General features: G+C 37.9%; 2 protein-coding genes across 4 annotated transcripts in view; one reads left to right on the top strand and one right to left on the bottom strand.

The window, feature by feature from the left end:
• LOC107662597 (photoreceptor outer segment membrane glycoprotein 2-like) overlaps positions 1-1,348 on the top strand; it is an 8,299-nt gene extending 6,951 nt beyond the window's left edge. The window contains exon 5 of the mRNA XM_016452671.1: positions 593-1,348. Coding sequence (XP_016308157.1) covers positions 593-851 — 259 coding nt within the window. The 3' untranslated portion in view covers positions 852-1,348. The remainder of the gene's footprint in view (positions 1-592) is intronic.
• Positions 1,349-3,002: 1,654 nt separating this feature from the next.
• The window catches only part of LOC107662596 (E3 ubiquitin-protein ligase UBR1-like), a 57,523-nt gene continuing 41,557 nt past the window's right edge, over positions 3,003-18,968 (bottom strand). The window contains exons 28-48 of one of the 3 annotated variants that reach the window (XM_016452668.1): positions 13,620-13,723; positions 13,457-13,537; positions 13,193-13,374; positions 12,484-12,680; positions 12,182-12,275; positions 11,866-12,018; positions 11,685-11,782; positions 11,443-11,539; positions 11,052-11,200; positions 10,739-10,794; positions 10,560-10,656; positions 10,417-10,484; positions 9,145-9,292; positions 8,970-9,057; positions 8,757-8,890; positions 8,365-8,473; positions 7,141-7,197; positions 6,967-7,044; positions 6,691-6,861; positions 6,100-6,201; positions 3,003-3,726 (exon numbers count right to left, since the gene is read on the bottom strand). In XM_016452668.1, the coding sequence (XP_016308154.1) occupies positions 3,585-3,726; positions 6,100-6,201; positions 6,691-6,861; positions 6,967-7,044; positions 7,141-7,197; positions 8,365-8,473; positions 8,757-8,890; positions 8,970-9,057; positions 9,145-9,292; positions 10,417-10,484; positions 10,560-10,656; positions 10,739-10,794; positions 11,052-11,200; positions 11,443-11,539; positions 11,685-11,782; positions 11,866-12,018; positions 12,182-12,275; positions 12,484-12,680; positions 13,193-13,374; positions 13,457-13,537; positions 13,620-13,723 (2,405 nt within the window). In that variant the 3' untranslated portion in view covers positions 3,003-3,584. The remainder of the gene's footprint in view (positions 3,727-6,099; positions 6,202-6,690; positions 6,862-6,966; positions 7,045-7,140; positions 7,198-8,364; positions 8,474-8,756; positions 8,891-8,969; positions 9,058-9,144; positions 9,293-10,416; positions 10,485-10,559; positions 10,657-10,738; positions 10,795-11,051; positions 11,201-11,442; positions 11,540-11,684; positions 11,783-11,865; positions 12,019-12,181; positions 12,276-12,483; positions 12,681-13,192; positions 13,375-13,456; positions 13,538-13,619; positions 13,724-18,968) is intronic. The other 2 variants (XM_016452670.1, XM_016452669.1) reach the window with 2 other exon arrangements.

The raw sequence follows: 18,968 nt of genomic DNA, 5'->3' as shown, positions 1-18,968 counted from the left end.
CAGTTGCAGCTTGCTTCAGAAACCCTCCACCTTCCCCAGCTCCACCTGTATAGATCTGCTACAAGGTGATTCATGTATGCTATATGGGGGTCATTTCATGTTTGTTATATTTGCAGCAGCAATATTCTTACATGCTCACAGCAGCATGTTGTGGATGTATTGGCAGTAGCAAGTCTCGGTACTTGCTCTGCTGCAGGAGCAGCAGCGTAGCAGATCTATTCCGGCAAGACCAAATACATTAACATTGTCATGTACATTACAATCCCTCCGAGAGTTGTCATGACAGAAATATGTATCAGAACCATTTACAATTGCTTGACAATGCCTTTCAGTTTTCAGTTGCTTGCATTTTTTGTTCTTTTGCTGGCAGAGAAAAAAATATACTGCCCCAATGAAACATTGTTTCAGTGTGACTTCAGGTGGACTAACTTTTTTTTTTTAGAGTGTCAGCTGCTATCGGTGAAAACTAAGGCATCAATTTCTTCTCTGACAGCTCTCTGTCTTAACGGGGGTCCGTTACCTCCAAACGTCTCTGGAAAACGTGCTGCGACAGGGGGACCCTGAGTGCAAGTCTGACGGGTGGCTCCTGGAGAACAACGGGGGTCCGTTACCTCCAAACGTCTCTGGAAAACGTGCTGCGGCAGGGGGACCCTGAGTGCAAGTCTGACGGGTGGCTCCTGGAGAACAGCTTTGTGGAGACGGCTCACTCTAATTTCAACATCATCAAACACCTGGGCAAGTTCAATCAGATCAACATTGCATGCAATGGAGATCCAAACATTGACAAACCACCTACAGCACACTATGGTCCAGACAATGTGCCTCCAAAGCCTCTTTCAACAGCCAGCTAGGCCTTCTGAATGCTCCTTCTGGCCAGAAAAATTACATAAGCCACAGAGGACTGGACTGTGATGCTATGACTTAAAAATGATGAAAATGATTCAGTGAAAATTGAGATGGCATTGCAAGGCAGGAACACTGTGAAATTAAAACATACTTGAGGTCTGATGTAATTTAACATGTAAGAGCTTAACCAAGTGCTGCTTTAACACACAATGCAAAGCATCATGGGGCCTTCAGAGTCTTAAAATGCATAAATTGCCTCTCATTAAGAATACAACCGTTTAATTATTTTTGTTTTCACGATTCTCATGTGAATAGTGTGATTACTGGAGAGTTTGTTTAGAGCTAAACTGTTCACTGTAGGTTTTTCATTAGTGAGTAATTGGATGTGGGTTTTTTTTTTTCAGTTCCAGAATCAGTCTGATGTAGGCTACACTGACGTCTAATAAGGTGAATAGCTACTGTTTCTTTCCTACAATCCTCCCAAATGTCTCTTCTGGCAGTGTTTATGTTTGTAAGTTTAAAGTACATATGGTTGCTCTCTCTTTCTCGATATTTCCATAAAAAATAAAATTGTCAGCTTATCCATTATCCAAAAACAAGCCACCAAGATTTCTTATTTCATGCCTTGGTCTCGTGCCTAAAGCCAGGTATTGTAATCACTGGTAAAAACATGATACCAACAGCCTCTAAAACACATTTTCCAAAGATGTATATTTTATAAACACATTTTTTTTATAAAGCACACCCATGTATAAAATTATGATGAATATGTAATAACAATAAATGCAACATTTTAATTTAATTAATACATTATTAAAGAGCTTTAAGTGCTGGTTTCAAGAATACTGCAGTTCAGTCAAACACTTGCATTTATTAATTGCATGCGACTTCACTCTTAAAAACAAATGTTACAAAGAGAGGTGTTCACAGTGGTTTTGCATTCCTCAAAGAACATTTCAGAGAAAAAGTTCTTAAAAGAACAGATTATTTCTTAGTGTGAAGAACATTTTAATAACCTAAAGATCGTTTTTGACAATAAAGAACCATTGAAAGGTTCCTTGGATGTAAGTTTTTTTTTCATCGAACCATATGCCAATAAAGAAACTTTATTTTTTTAAATGATTGTTATAAGTAAATTAAGATGAAAACCCATTTTGAAGGAACAACTGATTTGAATTTCACAAAAATGTTGTGGTAACACTGTACTTGAAGCATGTATATATATATATATATATACAGAACGCATTGTAAAGGTACATCAGTGCCTTATTATACACATGCATTATTTAATCATACCTATTACAGCTTTAAAGACTATAATGCATTATAAAAAATGGGTGCTGATCTGTCATATTGCATTATACAAAAGTTTACAAGTTTTTATGGAGATCTCAAAACATACACAATAGAAGCATTTCTTGTTTGTGTTTTTAATATCTGACAGAAACACCCATCATAGTTAGGAAATAACTGAAATAATTTCAAAACCTGAATAAATTATCAAGTACAGATCATTGATTAATACAGTACTTTAACAGGACTACAGAATGTGAAGTGAAACAGATCCATCAGAAAATGTCACTCAGGAGTTTATTTCATGTACATAAGAAATTTGAAGCCAAGTGCAAATTAAAAGCTCTTACACCTTTAAACTAGATCATGAGTGAAGAAAAAAAAAATATATATCTGGACTTGGACTGACACTTAAGAAAAAAAGCTCGTGTTTGATTTAGTACATATTGACAAGTGGAATTTACAAGCATGTGATTATGCGATTGACTTTTTTTCTTAATTTAAATCACAGCTGCATTCTTATAGTAAAATAGCATCATCTAATTGTACATTATTGTTTATATCCATGTTCATGTGACATCCATAGCATGAGCGAATCTCATGAAACCTGTCAAGAATATGCCTGGGTCATATTTCACCCCAAAATCAAAAGAAATAAGAAAATGTGCTTAAATTAAATGATGCCTATTTTTAGAAATATTAACATAATTAGCATCGAGATTATTATATATTAATTTTGTTATGTTATGACATTATTATTATTTGTTGTCTATTTGGCTTTCATTTATGCTGATTTAAATTTTAAAAGTATATAGTAATTTACAATAATAATGAGAATTTTAAAAGAAAACAAAATGAAAAATTTTATTAAATTTTTTTTTGGCGTAGTATGTGACCCGGACATATTTTTGTGAGATTCACCTGAGAACATAATTTGCAAAACAGCTTCTCAATCAGAAACACTGAATATATATTTTATGTTGACGGTGGCTTTACATCATAAAGTAGTACACAGATATATTATATTCACAAGAATAAATTTCTCACACAGATGAAAGAAAGAGCAAAAAGGCTGTAGCAGGGGGAGAGGACTAGCATTTCACATGAGTCAAAAAAAGAGACATAAGCCCCTCAATAAACCTTTACACCCTGAAAACAAATGCAAAAACACCACAATGAGCAAAAAGAAAAAGCTTCAGTGCTAAAGTGAGTGTAGATCTGCAACCCAAGTTAAATAAAGAGCCGAGAGAACACATTCACTTCTTTAATATCTATTATGGGCCTGTTTAGTGTGACTACCCATAATGCACTGGCTGCTGGAAAACACGGACAGCAGTATGTAGAGAAGTGAGGGAGTTTATTACTCCTTGCAGTCGGGCGCAGGCTAACCGAACGCGGCGTATCTTGGTACTCGCGTTATGCACTTCCTCTGTCCGTCGCAGAGCTTAAAGCATCTGCCACTCAAAGGGGAACATGACGTTGAGAAGCTCCAGACTGCGGGCGATTTCCTCCAGGATGCAATGCTGCTGCCACATATGAAGCAACTTGCGGTAGCGCTCTGGACACAAGTGCAGCGGGTTCCCACGCCTAGCAAAGCACAAACAAATACAGCTTAGCATTACTGCTAATAAAGAATAAACTAACAAAGCACATGCTTAATGATTATACAGTGTTTACAAAGCTAGGCAAAGAATTATATTTTCAGCATTCTGATCATATTTAAAGGGGTCATATGATGCGATTTAAATTTTTCCTTTCTCTTTGGAGTGTTACAAGCTCTTGGTGCATAAAGAAGATCTGTAAAGTTGCAAAGACTAAAGTCTCAAATCCAAAGAGATATTCTTTATAAAAATTAAACAACGCCTACCTAAAACGGCTCGTTCTAACACGGCCCCAAGTCGCTCAGGAAATACATCAACTTCGCGCTGTGGATAGCCGGATCGGCTTTCACCGTGGACGAAGCGCAGTCCAGCCGGGGGTCGTCACATGTGGTTGCCGGCCGTACCGGCCGTGCCGTTCTCAAGCTCGCCGTCGCTCACTCTAGCCCGCCGTGTGTGACGCTGTGCATTTCGTTGTGAGTTTTAATGTTTTTGTCTCGTCGCTCCGGCCGGACAGGGCATCATCACAGTATGGTGAGGGGCGTAACATTTCCGTCACACGCTTGAGGTATTCAGCCAATCACAATGCACTGGATAGCTGGCCAATCAGAGCACACCTCGCTTTTCAGACCGATGAGCTTTGTAAAAATCGACGCGTTTCAGAAAGGCGAGGCATATAGGAGAAACAATAATGTACAGTATGTGGAAAATAATGTTTTTTGAAACTTAAACTGCATAAACATTTAATTACACCAAATACACAAAATGTTCTTTTTAGCAACATCATATGACCCCTTTAATGTCTTTATTTTGGATGTGAATTATGATTCCCTCCCCACCCAATCAGAGGAAATATAATTTTGACAAACCAGTCATTGTTGTTGTTGAATAAGAATACATTTCAAGAACATTTTGTAATAAAAGTCAATTCAGTATAAAATCTATCATTGTTTCCCACAGTGTAATTATAGTTAAATAAAACTAAAACTATAAGAAAACATTTTTTGTTACTTGAAACAAATCTTAACTAAAATAAAATAAAAACTTTTACTTCAGCTTTATTATGTACTTATGATGCATGTACTAAAATAATTAAAACTAAAACTGAAATTAAAAAAATGAATAAAAATTACATACATATTTAACAAAAAAAAAAAAACTGCTAAAAATGACCAAAATGCACAACAAAATTACTAAAAATAAAAACAAATTCAAAATATGAACAAATACTACAGTAGTATCTCAATGACACTAAAATAGCACTAAATCAATATAATAAAAATATGTTTTTGTCTTTATTTTTATTTTCATTGGTGCTTGAACACCAATTCAGAATATTAGAATGATTCCTAAAGGATCATGTGACAACGAATACTGGATTAATGATGCTGAAAATTCTGCTTTGCCATTACAAGAATAAATCACAATTTAAAATATATTGAAATAGAAAATACTTGTTTTAATTGTAATAATATTTCACAATATTGCTGTTTTTACTGCATTTTTAATCAAATAAATGCAGCCTTGGTCAGCATAAGAGACTTAAAAAACAAAAAAAAAACTCCAATGAACAGTAGAGTATAATAATATAACAATATAGTACTGGTAAAAGATGTATAACCTGAATGCACTGTAAGTCGCTTTGGATAAAACCGTCTGCTAAACGCATAACTTATTATTATTATTATTATACTAAAATGCAAACATTTAATTACCAGTGTTGCGGGTGATGCATTACAAGTAACGCAAGTTACGTAATCAGATTACTTTTTTTTCAAGTAACTAGTAAAGTAGCGCATTACTTTTAAATTTACAACTAAATATCGGAGTTACTTTTTCAAATAAGTAATGCAAGTTACTTTGTTTTCCCATTTATTCACTCACACCTGTCCTGTCACCGTGTTGAGGGAAACTGGGAGTGAGGTGAGGCTTATTCATTTCACTTTTGGAGTGAAAGGGCCTTTACAGTTGCCAAAAATATAACTTTTGTTTTTTTTGTTATTAAAAAACAAATAAGCAAACCCAGCCCAGGTAACAAAAATTAACATTTTTGTTATAACATAACAAAATTAACGTAATGCATTACTTTTCATAAAAATTAACTAAGTAATGCAATTAGTTACTTTTTCATGGAGTAACGCAATATTGTAATGCATTACTTTTAAAAGTAACTTTTCTCAACACTGTTAATTTTTTATATATATATTTTATAAAATATTATGTCTATAAAACTTTCAGAGTGATGACAATCAAAATCAGTGTTTTGAACCAATATGAAGAAATGGCTCTCTGATATGAATCAAACATCCAAACTCTATTGCAAGGAGCTGGTGTAAAAAAAATTCACAACAATGAACTTTACCCAAGCTGAGGGTCTGTTTCTCCATAGTCATCAAGGTAAGGTGCTGGATAGGGACTGCCCCGTGTCTTACTGGCCATCAAGATGATCTCACACTCTCGAACCCTGTTCAGAAAGACAGAAACAAGATCGTTATTATCAATAGTTATCTGTATTTATTTATTAACATCACCCTGCCCTAATAGACATTTCGTTTGTAGAATAAGATACACACTGACTGTGTCTGAAATCGCATACTCTACTTCATTTGAATAAGTAATAAAAATGTATGTTCTATATAGTATGAATGCAATCCAGACATACATCTCTCATGTTGTCATTGTCATGTGACACTACTGTACCAGTATCAGTTGCGTCGGTTCACTGCTATTCACAAATCCTCCGCTGTGGCCTCATGGGATAGTGAAGTATCCACTGGATGTGGCACTTTAGAAACTCTTTGGAAAAAGTAGGTGATCCGGCTACTTTTTGCCTACTGTTTGACGGATACTTTGAATTCGGACACGCTACTATATAGCAAGGAAGTATGCGATTTCAGATGCAGCCACAGTAAATGCCACAGGTTCAGCTGGTTTTCTCTTTTCTTCCTCTCACCTGAGAAACATTCCCACTCCTGCCCCACAGATGGTGGCGTGAGCCGTGCACGCTCCCACTTCCTCCCCGTTCAGCTGCTGCTGACAGCAGGGGCTCTGCGCACACAGCATGACCCCGCACAGCAGACACAGAGTCGGGTGCTTTCGCTCGTCATCTGATGAGTTTGGGCATCTATGGGGAAGAGAGAGAAAGTCGCAGGAAACATCCGATTCATCTGCACAAAATATTAAATTCACTCAATGGACATTATAGGCAATCTTTTATTAAAGTACTTACTTGAAGTGACTAGCTTGGTTGAGCAACACACTATAGTCCTCTGGAAGATCTATTAGCCTGTTTCTCTTACGAGGATACCTGAACAACAGGTGGGAAATTCAGTTCAATTATTGTTAAAAATAAAGGGGAAGTGAGCTTACTATCAAACAGAGGAGAACTTAAGTATCGTCTAACCTGATGATTTGCATTTCACCTTTGAGGGCTTTGGATATGGCTGTATCCCCACACCACCTGACACACAGAAACAAAGCAATGCTTATAATCAAAGTGAATGGAAAGATAAACATACTGGATGGAATTAGAATTTAGAAATATACGGTCTTAAAGAAAACAATAAGCTATGAGAGGCCATACAATTCAGTGATTTGACCACGATAAAGGGGCGTTCTTAATATAAGCCACAACATATTAATATTAATGAAAATATATTTACATATTTAATACTAATAAATATCTTACTACTAATAATTAATAAAATTATTAATAATTGTTTATTGATTAACAAATAAAATTGTAGCTGTTTATTGATTAATCCTTCTTCTTCTACTTAAAATAAGCTATGCTTCAGCTTACACCTTTTTAATTGATGTGTGAATTATGTATAATTATTATGAAATTTGAAAACCAAAAATACATTTGATGAGGATGATCTTTTTTTTTAACAACAGCAATAACAACATATAATAAATTTCATTTTTAAGTTTAATTTTAAAATATTATTGTTATATTATAAAAAAAACAATGTTTTAAAATAATAATCAAGAAATGTATTAATTATTATTATAATAGTTATAAATATTATAACATTTATATTAAATAGTATAATGTAAATAATTAAACAACCAAAATTATTATAAAAATCATTATTAGTAACAACTAAAAGAACAATTAAACAGCAGCACAATAATATAATGATAATAATGTTGTTAATAATAATAATAATCAACAACTAAACAGCAACAACAATACTGGTATTGTTTTGTTTATTATGTATTAGTTTATATATTTTGTTTATTACTACTATTATTGCTTATAATAGTCGTGGCCTAATAGTTAGAGAGTCGGACTTGTAACCTGAAGGTTGCGGGTTCGAGTCTCAGGTCCGGCAGGAATTGTCGGTGGGGGGAGTGAATAACCACGACTGAGGCGAGACCCTTGAGCAAGCACTGAACCCCCAACTGCTCCCCGCAGCAATATGGCTGCCCACTGCTCCGGGTGAGTGTTCATGGTGTGTGTGTGTGTGTGCGCACTTGAATGGGTTAAATGCAGAGCACAAATTCCGAGTATGGGATACCATACTTGGCCACACTCACTTCACTTTCACTATACCAAGTGATAAAGTTCATTAGCACAATTGTAGGGAATACTGTAAATAGTTAGTCATCATCTGATTTGTACCTCTTTATTAAGGTGGTTACAACATCCCTGTGGTCCTGAAACAGTTGAAACAGGTTGGAGGGCAAGGAGAGGTAACTACACAGCAGAGGCAGCTGACTTTCAGGTGATTCTGCATAGAATAATTATGGTTAATAACTGTTAGATTTATATGCATAAAGTACTGTGCAGCCTGTTGCTGTGTGTACAGTGACAGAAAATTAAATACACGAATATTAAATACACATATACTTGGCATTTTACTGTATACCAGAGAAAATAGCCTTGATGATATAGTACTTTTATATAGTACTTATGACATTATTAGTCATTTGAACCTACAACCATTTGATTATTCAAATGTTTTCATGTAATAGAAGTGGCATGTTTAAATACAACATATGAAGTGTAGTGACCTGCCGTACCGGACAGCTCCTCTGGAGGGGGCACTCCTGTAAGGCAATTAAAGAACAGTGCAGCACAGCGCAGGAAGGGAAGAACACCTCTCTTTACACTCTCTACACTGAAACCAGACACACCAGCTCTCAACCTGAGAAAGAGAGAGACGATGAGAGACAGCGAGAAAGAAACTGGGAGTCTTTCCCTATATGACAAGTATATAAACTCACCCATCTGTGTGTTGAGACACAATAGAGAAGAGTTCAGCTGCAGCCTGGGCCTCATCGCCCTCCTCTGGCCCTCTTATTACAGCACAATCTACATACAATATTATTGAAAATAAGTGCTGTGCATAAATGTTATACTTCAGTGTCAGTCTGCATCTGACGATGGCAGTGTGTTTACCGTGTGAAGCCAGCAGGACCTGCAGCATGTGTCCCATAGTGATCAGGTGCAGCAGGTAGAGGTGATTGAACGCTGTGCTGACTGCTGAAGGCTGCAGGTCTACAGCCTCTTCCTGATACAATGCTGGGATGGACAGAACCAGCCCCACCTGAGCGGAACATCACACAGTCCGACTGATTAGAAACTGATGAGGAATGTTCAACCACTTACCACTAACTTAACTAGCTGATTGAAGTCTATGTGCATTAAACAGCATTTGAAGATGTGTGTTCTGGGTGGTCTGACCCTAAGCAAAAAAAGCCATTCTGTAAGTCTATGATATTCTGGTTTCTAGAAATGGTTTGGGTTCAGTGCAAGTTCAGTGCAACAAATATTGAGTCTTTCATTCATTTTAACTTTATTAATTTAGAAGATGCTATTTTATAGATTGTTTTTGAATAGATAATTTTGATTGATTGATTGATTGATTCATGCGTGCTTATTTTAGCAGCTACCTGGCAAAAATAAGTGCCCCTATTATGCCATTTCAAATATTGCCTTTCATGCAGTGGGTAATGTAGCTGTATGTGAATGTAAACAATCTGCAAAGTTGTAAAGCCGGAAGTGTACGATAAATACAGTTATTGTCTCCCAAAAGAAAGAATCGACTCTGAACAGCCTAAACGAGTCGTCAGTAATTCGAATCTCACGGCTACACGTCACGGAGAAACACATTTGCATAATGCCTACATACATTCTACGATGGACGACCACGAATAACTTGACCCCAACCCTCAAACATTGTAGCATTGTGTGATCAACATCATGTCCAGAAGACGCTGTGTCTTACGCTGTGAAAGTAAATTCATTTTATTTTCACTACCGAAAGATTAGGCTGCAAAGAATCAGTGGTTAAAATTCATTTTTCCCACTGTACCACAGCAGTACAACCCCAATCTTTTTTTATGTTCCTGTCATTTTACTGACGACTGCTTCTCTTATCTCAGGGAGTTCACAAATTGCTTGCTCTTGAAAGATGGCTCAGTACCCTGTTTATTTGGACCAGCTGGCTCCATTGAATCACCGTACGCGGTTGACCAATCACAACAGACTGGGCCATCTGACCAATCAGAGCAGAGTAGGCTCACGGAAAGGAGGGGTTTAGAGAGACTGAAACGTGTAACTGTTATAATGTGTATATGTGTGTGTGTGTGTGTGTGTGTATATATATATATATATGAGATCTCGCTATCTCTCTCTATCTATCACCTATATTTATTTATAAACACTCACCAGTAGATGAAAGAAGTCCACTTCTAATATTGATGGTGCGTTTTCTACAGTAGGAACAGGTACCAGGACTAGAAAGAGACAGACAGAATTACTGCATGAACAAAACCAACAAACATATCAATCATCTCCTAAACGTGACATACCTGCTAACATATCAGCAAAATGCTTCTGTATGACTGCTTGTCTGCTCTTCAGTCTCTGAGAAGCTGAAAACTGCACTAACGCTTTGAGTCCAGAGAGCTGAAGAAGAAAATGATTTTAGAAATCAATCCCACATTAAATGGTGGGCACAATGATCTATATAAGCAGAGCCAAACCAGACCTGTCTGTTCTGGAGAGATCCAAAAAGAGCCTTCCCTTCTTCCTGTAACATGCTCTCTAAAGAAAGAGAAAACAAAATCAGATGAGGCGGTACATGACAAAATTACAAGACTGACTATGTTCACAAAGCACCAAAATACAGTTCTGCCATTTACACAAATTATGCAATATAGGATAATTTGATAGAGATTTATCGGTAAATATGAGTGATGATGCCCAACACTGACTGTGAACATAGCTACCGTTTTAAAGTGCTTTACAGACAACAGTGCCTGACAAATGCCCTAAGTGAGCAAGTCAAAGGAGAGCATTACCGATGGCCTGGATGGTGTAGGCACACGTGTTCCATGACATGACAGGCACGTACGGGCACAGGTCATTGGGAGCGGTCTGCAATCCCACCCTGTGCACTGTGGTCGCACAGACCCCCAACATCTCTGTGATACTGCGAGAGAACTTCGGCCTAATCACAGAGTTTACATCATATTCAGAAATAACATGAACACACACACACACACACACATGTATGTAAGTCTTAGGCCATTAGTATTTTCACCAACAAAAAATGGTATATATTAATACCATGCACTTATAAAGCATTTTGACTTTTATTCTTTGATCTGATATTGTGCACTATAAGACCAGAAGCACATATTTTAAATTTTATATTGGCTTAAATAAAGACTTGTCTGTTTAGAGACTCACAGCTCTTGAACTCCAAAACTGAGAATGGATCTGAAATCAGCTTGACTCTCATCAAAAAGTACCATTGCTTCCTCCGCCTCTTCCTCACTGTTATTGTCTGTAATCTCACACACATACACACACACACACACACACACACACACACACACACAAATCAATTCGAATTAAAGAGACAGTATCTTAATGACATTAAGACATTGAAAAGACAGATTCAGGAGGCACAAATCAGTTTTGACTCTCACCTGTTTCCCATGTACCTCTCAGTCCTCTGATTCGAGAAGACATGATCTGAATCCAGCGCTCGAGAGTGAGATGCTGACCAACTAACTCGGCACTCTCACTGACAGTGAGACAAAACAGAAATTAGATTTGACTTTTCCCAGTGTAAACACCTGAAAAATAACATTAGTAATGGTGCCATACTAGTTGAGCTTGCTGGGCTCCACAGGGATCAGAGGAATGACCGTGTTACAGAGGGACTTGCAGAGTGGACACATGAACTCGCCGTTCTCCAGGTCTATGATCAGGTCTGCATGCAGCCGATTCCGAGTGGTGTTCTGCACAGCTTCAAAGTACCTACAAACAGCCAAAAAGACATGAAGATGTAAAGGCTGAGCAGATTTGTTTGGTATAAGCGTCCCAAATGGTGATTTCAAAGGGTCATGAAATTTGTAAGACAGCAGACGTATAGTTTTTACAATACAGTTTTTACAATGTAACTATTTAAGCACTAACTGACTTTTGCCAGCAGGTGGCGTGCATCACATGTCCACAGCTGCCAGTGTGTGTTCCCACAGCCAGATCTGGGGGCATGAACACGGGATAGCAGCCTACTGTTTTGCAGCAAAAAAAAAAAAAAAGGGAAAAAGGAAACATCACATTCTGCATCACAGTACTTAAGCATAATTCCTTTCAGTAATGCTTCAATCATAATAAATCATCATAACACGTGCAAGGAATTCATACATGCTTAGTGTCAACACTTTCTTCTTATCATCACAATAAAGGTACTTGAGTGGTAAAGTATAAGGCATCATTTGCCTTTAGGGGAGAGTGTCTTTCCACGGTCCTGGGTAAGAACAGTAGATCTCTGCACACATGCTGTGAGTACCATGGCTGGTGCCTGAGCCTGAACTTCCTGCTCCTCCTGACACAGGATGCAGATCTGAGCCCCCCAGTCTGTGGAACAAACGCCCTGCTGAGGGCCCACAGCCACTCTGTTCTCATCCACATCGAAGCCATCCACATCCATCCTGAAGCTGCACACACACACACACAAAGTGGATTTCACTTAGACATACAGACATTTGAAGGGTGTTCGCAGAAATTATATTACAATAAATGCCTGAGATATTCAGTCTTTGATGGACAAAAGAACAAAATAATGAAATTATGGAAAAACTGAAAGAAAAGACAAAGTGACAAGAAATTGAAAGAAAATGAAAGAAACTTAAAAAGAAAATGTGAGAAATGAAAGAAAAAGGGAAAAATTAAAGAAAATGAAGGCACAAAGAACAAAGAAAAGAGAGTAAAGATAAGAATGGAATTATATTATAAAATTATTGAAAAACTATTGAAAGTACAATAATGAATAAATGCAAAAAATAAGTGAAAGAGCAAAAGAATGAAAAGCAGTGAAAAAGTGAAAGAAAACTAAAAACAAAAGAGAAAGACTGAAAGAACAAAAAAAGTCACAAAAAGAAAGAAAAGTAAAAAACAGAAGAAGTAAAAGACAGAAGAAAGTGGTGACCTCTCCACAGACGCAGCGGTGTCGCTCTGACTGGAGCTCTCAGGCACGTTATCATAAAGCATCTTGTTGGACTCTATGAAGTTCTTCTGCATGGTCGACATCTGAGCCATGATCTTCTGCCTGTGGGCTTTAGCAGCCTCAGCCTTCCTCTTCCGCTCTGCTTTCTCCTTATCCTGAACACTCTGAGCAGAGACGACACACTTTAAGCACCTCAAAGACATGGAAGCATTATGACTGAGACCCTCAGTGTTTGAATCGCATTACCTCCTCCAACTTGCTGTGATCCACAGAAAATGAAGTTACCGGACCGGATTTCTCCCGAAGACACTTCACCACCTCAAACATCTTGCAGGAGAGACATATAGATCTTAAATATCAAATCAATGAATTAAACAATCAAATACACATCAAATCATCACCGTCATACCTGTAAGTTCCATGTGATCATGTCATTCTGAGCTTTCAAAGAAGGTAACGACTTTATTTTGGTCAGGAAGTGGAACAAAGATTTGCCATGTTCAGAACCAGTTGCTGAAAGTACAAACATATCTGTATCTATCAGCAACTAACAAACAGCAAAGCATTAATAGTAGGGCTGCATGATATATCAAAATAAAAAAAATAAAAAAAAAACTGCGATATGGCTTAGTGCAAAAGCTGCAATTAAACTTACAGAACAGAAGAGGACAGCAGCTTGTAAGTGTTTTGCTTCTTTTCTCATATTTTAGCGTGGTTGTCATTGTTAGGAAACTTTACTTTGCTTACTGTGTTTACCGTGGTAAACGTATGCTGAAGTCGCATTTGTTCTAGTGCGTATTGCGTGGTTTTTCAGTTTCGATTTGCTAAGTAGTAAGGTGTGGCCTGCTGAATTCAAGAACGAGGCGAGTGTATAATTGGTTAGAATATCACAGCAGCCCTCGTGTGAAGACTATTGAGTGTAAAGTCCAGCAAATCTACCTGCGCGACTCCACCGAGCAAGGACACCGACAAGACACTCGAGTATTGCTTTTTTCCCCCTTTACTTTTTGTACAGCCTGTTCTCATCTCCTCGATTTAGTCAATTGTACTCACTACGTGCTTTCAAATCTCTACTATTATACTAACACTCGTAAATCACGCTCTGTACGTTGTTCCTATGTCCTCTACTACTTTACTGCAGCCTGGCAGTTCCAGAGACCAATTGGAATATAGAGTAAACAAAGCAGACTTTATTTCATCTATTGCTACTCAGTCAAGTCTCAACCTCATGGCCCTAACTGAGACCTGGATCAAACCTGAGGACACTGGCACTCCTGCGGTCTTCTCCACTAATTTCACTTTTTACCCAGAGGTACTGGTCTGGTTATCTCAAATTAATGCAAATTTGATCCTTTACCATCTCTAACAGGCAACAGTTCATTTGAATCACACGCAAATCACTATTACCCACCCTGTTTAAAATCCACTCTGTAGTTATTGATCGTCCCCCAGGTCAACTGGGTAACTTCTTGGAGGAGTTGGATGTGTTACTCTCAAACTTCTCTGAGGACGGTACTCATCTGGTACTACTAGGTGACTTCAACATCCACCTAGAAAAACCCCAGGCTGCTGAATTCAATACTCTACCCTATACACTTTTTACAAAAAATTAATCAGAAAACTGGCACTCTTTTATATTTTACTAATTTTTTCTTGTTATATTGTTTATAATTAATATATTTAGGAATACTAAGAAAGTTGATGACTAACTTAAAACAAAATGAAGGTGGGAGAGAGTAGAGAATGATTTCCTGGGTCGCTAAAGACCCGAGGTATGCATTTAAGGTAGGGATGCACCGATACCACTTTTTCCAGTACTCGCCCAATACCGATACTTTTATTTTTTTTACTTGCCGATACCGAGTACCGATGCCGATATTTTTATTGCATTTGTACATTTTTTAAATAGTGTACAGAAACAAAAAGAGTATTTTATTAAGATTTTATCAAATAGATACAGTCAAACCAAAATTTATTCAGACACCTTCAACTTTTCTCACATTCCCATTTTATTCGCTATAGTTTAGAAAATGGTAATAAAATATGACAAGAACTCAAGAGTTAAACGGTGTCAGAACAAATTCAGCTTGATAATGCAAGATAACTTTGATAGAAAGGTATGTAGACTTCCGGTGTGGCGTTGAAGCAGATGGCTGCTTGAAAGAATCTCTCGATTCAAATCCCCTCAGAAATTACATTTAGAAAGTTGAATTTATATGGAAAGTGAATATGGAAGGGGAGAAGCAAAAAAGGGGTAAAAGCAAAACAGGCTCGAAGCGCGAAAAAGGAGAAATAATCGAAGACATCGACGATGGTGAAGAGGGCCATGAAAAAGATGGCGAGCGGGGGAAGACTAATGAAGAAGCAGCTAACTCTGGCATAAGGACCTTTTGAGACGAGATTAAAGCGTTCAGAGTGGATTTCAAGAACGACATGGACGAATTTCGTCTTGCTCTTCGGGAAGACATGCGGAAGGAGTTGAACGAGTTCAGAGAAGAAATTAACCAGAAATTTAAAGACCTTTCAAGCGACCACAGTCAGAGTGACTGAAGTAGAACAACGGACAGCCGATATGGAGGAATGGAACGGAGCAGCAAGTGATGCACTACTGTGAGATGTTGGAGAAACAAAGGGAGATGCAAGAAAAGTTAATCGATTTGGAAGCTCGCTCGAGATGGAATAACCTCCGCATATATGGAATTCCGGAGGGATCAGAGGGTAGTAATCTACTGGAGTTTGTGACGAGTTTCATAAATTCGGAGCTGGGACTGCCGCTACCGGACACAGAGCTGGGTAGGGATGGGCGATATCTTATCGTTTGTGATATACCGGTAAAAATTCTCCCCACGATAAGAATTAGTCTTCCTGCGATAACGATAAAGTCTAGTTGTTGACATATTTCTGTGTGCGACTGTGCGGAGCGACATCACGGAAGGCGAACGTAAAATTGAAGAGGAGTTTATCACTAAACGAGGAGCTCCTTCTACAATCTGTAACTGGTTTGGTTAGGGCTGTTCATTGATATCGTTATCGTAATAAATACCAGAAATATCGTGATATATTTAAAAGCCCATATCGCCCATCCCTAGAGCTGGGTATACAGCGCTGTCATAGAGCGCTCGGTCCAAAGCCCCCCCGCGACTCACCACCCAGATCGCTGGTGCTCTGTTTTTTAGAGCACAGAGTGAAAGAGCAGGTGCTGCATACAGCGTGGAGAAAAAAAAGGAGGTAAAATTTGAAGGAAAGAGGATTTATTTCAACCACGACTACCCCTCTGGGATTTTAAGGAGAAGAAAGGCCTACGCGGGGATACTGAAGGAGCTCAAAACCAAAGGAATTCGGTTCCAAACCCCACACCCAGCCAAACTAAAAGTGTTCTTTGAAAACGGCACTGAAATCTACAAAAATGCGGCTGATGCAGCAAGGGAAAAGTTACAGAGCTTCCAACATGTCAGGACGGGATCTTCGGGTACTGTTAAGTGAAATTAAAGTGCGCTTGACCCTAATAACGAGATCATGGGGTAAGTGACGGGAGTCTTATTCCTCCACGATAAAAAACTTTGAGGTCTGATAATATAAACATGGACTTTAAGATTGGGGATAACATGGATATACCGAATGCTTATTGTGGTAAATGTCGCCGTAACGAATTTTGTAATGTGTCTATTTGATGAGAGAACGTAGTAGATGTCACAGTAATTAGGTAAATTAGATAATAATCTGGTAAATTTTAGCTCCTACTTGTTAATATTTTATTATTAATTTTATATATATATATATATATATATATAATTATTATTTTTTTTCCTCTGAGTCTATTAAAGTTGAATCTTGAAACCGATGAAGCGGAGATAGTTTAGAAACTATTAGTGCATCAAACACTTGGGAGTGTTTTCTTTTGCACTGAAGAGAGGCCCTTGACGGACGCGAGGATTTCCTCTCAAATGGAAGGTCTTATGCTAAACCTGGGACTTGGAAGTCTGGTTTTGTTAGGTTTTTTTTTTTTCATGTTAAGAATGTTTACGTGTGGTTTATGATGTTTAGAGGGTTGTCATGGAAAATGTTACAAAAAGCTACATGGTTTGAAACGAATAAATGCATAGTCAGGAATATAAGGTAATTACGCTTAATGTCAATGGGTTACATAATCCGATTAAGAGGAGCAAAATTATTGCTAAAATGAAACAAGAAAGAATACAGGTAATTTATTGGCAGGAGACTCATTTACCCTCATCGGAACATGAGAAATTGAAGAAATTGGGTTTCCAGAATACTTACTACTCATCTCATAAATCTGGACGTAGGAGAGGAGTCGCTATTTTGATTCCTAATATGATAAATTTTACATTTATATCTGAAATTAAAGACAAAGAGGGTAGATATAGTTTAGTAAGGGGCAAACTAGATGATAAAGAAGTAACATTGTTCAACGTTTATGCTCTGCCAGGAAGCACCAAAAGATCTTTCAAGAAAATATTCAATTTAATAGCTACAGAATCGCACGGAATTCTCATATGTGGTGGGGACTTAAATGTCCAACTTCAACCCAGGCTAGATACAACTAATCCCTCCAAAACGAAGAGTCCAAATGCTAAAATGGTTCAAAGGTTTCTTAAAGAATTGGGTATGTTCGATATATGGAGAGAGTTTCACCCAATGGAAAAGCAATTTACTTTTTACTCAGACTGCCAATCTGTATACTCAAGAATTGATTATATATTTATGAATAACTCAGACAGACATAGAATTAAAAATTGTTACACAGGGATTAAGGATGTATCCGACCACGCCGGGGTATACCTCACCCTACTTTTAGAAAATCAAAAGAAAGATACAATTTGGAAACTAAATACAAGTATATTGAATGATCTAATGATTCAGAAGCAGATCCAGAATGAATTCGAATTATATTTCCAAAGTAACGATAATGGTGAAGTATCTCCAATTACTCTGTGGGATGCCGCCAAGGCGGTAATTCATGGTAGAATTATCGCTCTTACCAGCTCCCGCAAAAAAGAAAAACAGAAAAGATTATTAAACCTACAAGGGGAAATTAAAAAACTGGAGATCGAGCATGCTAAACAGAAAGACCCACAAATATTGGCCCAATTAAATAAACTAAAACAAGAGTTGAATGGTATATACGATGAGGAAATAGAAAGACGAATCAAATTTGCCAAACAAAGGTATTACGAAACAGGCCCTAAAGCAATTAAACTATTATCATGGAGGATACGAAATCAGCAGGCAAAAAATCTAATATATAGAATTAAGAATCCTAAAACACAGAAAGTATGTAACAAATTAAAGGATATTCAGGAATCTTTTGAATTATTTTACAAAGATCTATATACCCAACCAGCCCGGGCAGATAACCTAACCTTAAAAAGTTTTTTAGATTCACTGGACCTACCGTCACTAGGGGAAAAACAGAATAAAGAACTAACGGCTGAAATAATGTTGGAACAACAGAGGGCGGCAACGCTGACGGATCTTCATCCCCAGAGAAATCCGGCTCACCCTCCGATGCTGCAACCGACATCCGATCGTCGGGGGGAGCCTCGGAAGAAACAGGTGGTACCCCCCGGGAGGGTCCAGCCTGCTCTTTTGAGAGCTCCGCTGGTTTCGGAGTGCTGGCTGGCTGGGGCATCCCCGGAGGGGAATTCCTCACCGTGACCGTAAGACCAGTCCGCCCACTGCCAGAAAAAGGGCGCCCCCGGCTGCCGCCAGAGGGAACCCCAGATCTAGGCAGTGGCAC

This window comes from Sinocyclocheilus anshuiensis, unplaced genomic scaffold (genome assembly GCF_001515605.1).
Source record: "Sinocyclocheilus anshuiensis isolate Anshui unplaced genomic scaffold, SAMN03320099.WGS_v1.1 scaffold715, whole genome shotgun sequence".
In the NCBI taxonomy this organism is placed as follows: Eukaryota; Metazoa; Chordata; class Actinopteri; order Cypriniformes; family Cyprinidae; genus Sinocyclocheilus; species Sinocyclocheilus anshuiensis.
This window is presented reverse-complemented; position numbering and strand designations above follow the sequence as displayed.